The following is a 5,141-nucleotide window of genomic DNA, read 5'->3' as shown; positions in this document are numbered from 1 at the left end:
GTTTCAAAATACGGTAGCACAAAACAAATTAACACAATTACACCTTTCACGAACCTAATTTTTTTTACTTTTCCACGAAAAAATAATACGATGACACGTGCCACCGTGTGATCCATCCCTGATTTTACCATGCCATTAACGGTCTATTTACCCCAGACATCCAACAAGTCACTAATCTTGAACCCGACCCAACAAATACGGGCGGGTCATTTACAACACTTGCAAGAAACAAACAGCCTATTTTTTAACAATGAATATTTTTTTAAAAAAACACTACAAAAAACCCGACCCGTTTTTTCATTATATAAAGTTACAAAATACCCCCTCCAGTTTCCTACTATGCACCATTTGGCCCAAATAAAAGAACAACCAAAATCAAGTCTCGCAGGTTCCATTTTATCGTACCCGTCAAGAATCAGAAACCCCTTGAATTTGAATGTTTAATCTTCGAAGCCAAACCGAATGAAGTATCATATGAAAAACATCGTACCTTTTCGGAGGAAAATTGACCTCGAAATGTCTTCGGACTTGTTTCCCCCTCCGTTGCATTCTTAGATATTGTCTCGTGGATATTTTAGTTAAGATGTTTTTAAGGTTCGGGATATCCTCAACCGCGAGTATAACCGCAAAAGATTTCCAATTTAGGACGTCGCTAAACGGGGCCACATAATGGTCTTTGATGAGCACCGGCACACAACCGGTATAAAGCGCTTCCACCATTCGTGGGCTCGCGACTTCATACCCGCTCGGGGAAATGCAATATTTGCTTTGTCTAATCATACCCATGTATGAAACGCCCTTCGGAAGGTATTTGTGGACTTGCACGTCGGGGTCCTTGTCTTGCCAGTGCTCTAGAAGTATCGGCCTGATTGGACCATGGACCCCACCAGCGAAGAACGCTAGAACGGGCCGGTTCCTTGGGGAGGGCCCGTTCAATATCCCTCGTGTCGTTCCGTCTGGAAGTAAGATTTCCGGGATTGAAACGTCTTTCGAGGGATTAAACCCTTCTGAGGTATTCGCATTGCATAGAGCTCGGATAGAGTTCTTGAATAGGTACGGAACCGCTTTTGATAATTCCGGACCCTGCATTACATTATACATTACTTCTTCAAAATGTCACTATAAAACTGTACTAAAAAGAAAACTGAAACTTTACTCACCCAATCGTGGCAAGCGACAGTGAAGTGATCGGCTCCCAAGCTTCGGTTCCAAAAAGGGTACTTGCCGGCCACAAGATCAACATAGTCCTTAACTGTTTGCTTCATCGGACGCCAATGATCGACATTAGGATCACGCTCGAAGATAAACCGAACCATCATCGCAGCACTCATCGGGAGGAAAAACACGTGCGCTTTTTCGGGGGTTTTCGTTCGAAATTTGGTGGTTTCCATATGGTAAATAAAATTACCTTCCATCGCATATATGTTCTTGCAAGGACCATTATGAAATATTGGAGGTTCTCCTTCTTCATACACAAAAACCTTAAATTGCTTCTCCATCTCCAAATAACTCCTATACGCGTCACAATCAGTGTCAGATCGTATACAATGCACGTTTTTAATACATAACAACCGTTGAAAAGTAGGTTACCGGTGAAAAGCGGCGGCATTCCAATACATTGGACCATATGGGACGTAATCGGCATCATGAGTTTGATTTCCGGATTCGGCTTCTTTAATCACAGCCCGAACCCGTCCAAGACGCGCTTCAAGTTTATCCAAACTGGTGTATTTTCTGTTGATTCGTGTATCAACAGAAAATCCAACAGTTTGATTTGTAGAAACAAAAAGGTCTGGTCCAGTAAAAGTCACGTTTAAATCATCTTCCTTGGCAATAGGCTGTCAACATGCCATAAATCAATACAATTCCGTAATATCAATTTAAGGGTGTTTGGGATTTTGCTTATAAAAACAACTTATTGACTTATTTCGGTGTGACACCAGTAATTAAGCGCTTTTGAGTGTTTGGATAAACAACTTATACCGGTGTCAAACCGGTAACAAGGAGTTTTTTAAGAAGTTAAACTCTTCTGACTTATAATAAGTTGATAAGTGATTTCGTAGAAAAACATAAATCGTTTCAAATAAACAATCCCAAATACCCTCTTATTAAATCAAACAAGCAGTTAAAAAGATAAATTAAATTTAGTTAACTAATTGGGGAAAATATTATTTTAAATTTGATAGAAAAAATAAAATGGAAAAAGATTCCAATGGACTAAAAAGGTTTTAAAACAGGCCAATGATAGCGTATAAATAACGTTCTCATGAATGGTCATGAAACATTCATAATAATGATTTTATTTTGGATAATGTATTTTTAAAACTTTTATTTTGATACATAAGATGTAAAGTTTTAAATATTTAAGTACCCGGATAACCGATTGAAACATTAACCGATTAACATGTTGATGTGACGAGTGATGGATGAAATTGGTTGAATAACAGATAATACTGAGTTGAATACAACATCATTCGTTACATCAATATAGTAACCGGTTAATGCTTCAACTTGTTACCCGAATACTTAAATGTTTAAAACTTTACATCTTATATATAAAAATAGAAATTTTAAAGTACATTATTCAAAATAGAAATTAAATTAAATCACGAGAATTTTACACCTCCATATACAAATGAAAACGAAAGAAAATGACCATGGTTTTGTTGGTATCATATCTTTGTAAAACAACATAAAATTACCATTTTAGATTTTTATTACAAAATTTAAATTGATTTAGTAAACAATTTTACTAAAAGAAGTAATGTTCGTCAACATCGAGAATTATAGAAGAAAAGGAAAAATGGTCCGCCCTTTTTATCCTATAAAATACAATTACTACTCTAAAAAGTTTATCAATATATTTCTACCTTTAACAGATTCTTTAAAATAGAAAAAATACATCTTTATTCTTATTTTATTTTAAAATAAATAAATATGAGAGAGAAATTAATTTTTTAGTTACGTCCAACAATTAGTTTTATATTATATAAATTATTATAAAAAGTGTATTGAGATAATAATATTTGTATGGTATAATATACGTTAAAATCTCTAAAGTAAATAACAAATTTGGGATCATGTGAGACCAAGGATAGTTTATGAGACCCGTAAGACCAATTATCAATCTTTGGATTATATATACAATCTGACATTCATAAATGGCACGATACTTCTCAATAATCATAAAATTATCACCGTGCAACTTTAAAGTATTAGATCATTAACTTATAAAGTTGATCAATGAACATAAATTGATCTTACGAGTCTCACGAAAAACTCTTGGTCTCACGTGAACTCAACCCATAAATGACATGTTAAGAGTTAAATGTAATTATTTTTAAAATTTTGACTTTTTGTTCTTTGTTTTAGACAAAAATTATAAAGAATATGTTGGAGATACTTTTTGCTTTTTAGAAGATTCTTTATAAATTATCTAAAAGGACGATTAAAAGTTAAAATTTCTAAAAATAAATTAAATTAAATTCAATAAATATTCTATTTTTTAGATTTCAGTATTAATTATATTATTAAAATATATTATAATTACCCGATCTTGGGACTTTGATCAAGAAATTTTATTGTTTACATTTTGACCCTTTCGTAAATTAAGAAATTATTATTTAATTACCTAACAACATTTTTAGAATATTGAAAAAAAATAGTTAAGAAATGAATTTTAATTTTGAAAATGTCTATTTTAATTAATTCCGATAAATTTTGGTGTTTCCAAATTTTTACATGTAAAATAATTTATTTAAACTAATAAAAAAATTATTTAATTATTTAAATTATACATAAAATTAAACTCAAGTGAAAATGGGAACAGAGGAACTTACAGGCAACTCAACATCCAAATCATCTTCCATAGCCAGTGGTGGATAAGAAGAATTAGAAGTCTGGTTAAACACATAATCTTCCGACGGCCCTTCAGCCACCTCGCCACCACCATCCACCGCCGTTGACCTCAGCCCCAATGAAACAGGACCTTCTGCTGCCACCGCTAAATTATCTTTGATTACAGAAGAAGAAGGAGAATAAGTAATCACGGAGCTCCGAACCCACGGGTAATACCTTGACCCATCAACCCAATTGGATTTCGTCACCGCAATAAAAACACCGACCGCCATGAACGGCAAAATCGACCATAAAAGCTTTGTAGATGATGTGCTTGAATTCCTCCAAGAACCCATCTTCTCTTTTCTCTCTCTCTACAAAACCCAGTTCTTGAAATGACTGAAAATTCAATCTCCCAAATATCAATTCTGGAATATGATACCTTACCAAAAAGCAAACCACAAGCTCGATGCCTCTGTTTCTTTCTCTCTCTAAACTTTCACGTTCTCTCTATCTCTCTCTATATAGATATATACACATGTATGTATATGTATATGTGTATATATATATATATATATATAATATCTGTATCTATAGGTTTCTCTCTCTAGAACAGAAGAAGTTTAACAATTGGTGAGAAATGGTTGCGCCACCACGCCAAGCGTCTCGTCTTGTTTTGTACTCTGTTTTCAAGTTGCTCATGCAAAAAATATTTAATTTTTTCTTTTTATATTTTTTATTTGTTCTGTGTATTTATTTACGGTTATGTCCCTGGATGCTTTAACCGATGATATCATAAATTCTTTGTAATTTTAGTTACGCCTGCTTTTGATCCGCGCGTTGAAAGGGTGTGTAACTCACTCGTGATACGGACCGTTGGATCTTGAAGATGATTGTGTGGATGGGCGCGTAGGATAAGGGGGTGAGGAGGAACTGGTATTAAAGACGTTGTCGCTTGAAAACACAAGTGATCTGATTTACTAGCTACTTTTAGTGCTTTAAAGTTTCGAATGTATTGACATAAATGCCCCTTCCTCGGTTTTTTTAGTTTTAAATTTATTTTTACAATTAAATAAAAATTATAAAATTAATTAAAATAATCATTTTCATTTGTTCATTTCATCTTTTAACCATTTATCTTTGAATAAAATTAAGCAAATATCATTTTATATTCAATTTTCAGTTAAACGACAAAAAGATTTTTTTTTAACACTTGAAAAAAATTGCAAATATGGTTGAAAAATATAATTTTTTGTCGTTTAGCTAAGTCCGTAAACAAGGAACTGAAAATTGCAAAGGCAGTG

General features: G+C 33.4%; 1 protein-coding gene across 1 annotated transcript; it reads right to left on the bottom strand.

Moving 5' to 3' along the window:
• LOC112519868 (probable glycosyltransferase At5g03795) lies at positions 1 to 4,193 on the bottom strand. The gene is made up of 4 exons (XM_025128177.1): positions 3,840 to 4,193; positions 1,591 to 1,838; positions 1,161 to 1,512; positions 1 to 1,083 (listed from the first exon to the last, which is right to left on the bottom strand). The coding sequence occupies exons 1-4, from the start codon at positions 4,191 to 4,193 to the stop codon at positions 409 to 411; spliced, it is 1,629 nt and encodes a 542-aa protein (XP_024983945.1). The 3' UTR covers positions 1 to 408.
• Positions 4,194 to 5,141: the final 948 nt, after the last annotated feature.

This window comes from Cynara cardunculus (assembly GCF_001531365.2).
Source record: "Cynara cardunculus var. scolymus isolate 2C chromosome LG 10, CcrdV1, whole genome shotgun sequence".
Classification (NCBI taxonomy): Eukaryota; Viridiplantae; Streptophyta; class Magnoliopsida; order Asterales; family Asteraceae; genus Cynara; species Cynara cardunculus.
The sequence above is the reverse complement of the archived record's forward strand: the minus strand, read 5'-3'. Positions and strand labels throughout refer to the sequence as shown.

What these genes read in the sequence shown, in the direction of transcription:
- LOC112519868 (XM_025128177.1), bottom strand. Translation starts at nt 4,193, where the DNA reads ATGGGTTCTTGGAGGAATTCAAGCACATCATCTACAAAGCTTTTATGG. An exon ending in ATTTGGATGTTGAGTTGCCT is followed by an intron (nt 1,839 to 3,839) that starts GTAAGTTCCTCT and finishes GCATGTTGACAG; the next exon opens with CCTATTGCCAAGGAAGATGA. An exon ending in CTGTCGCTTGCCACGATTGG is followed by an intron (nt 1,084 to 1,160) that starts GTGAGTAAAGTT and finishes AATGTAATGCAG; the next exon opens with GGTCCGGAATTATCAAAAGC.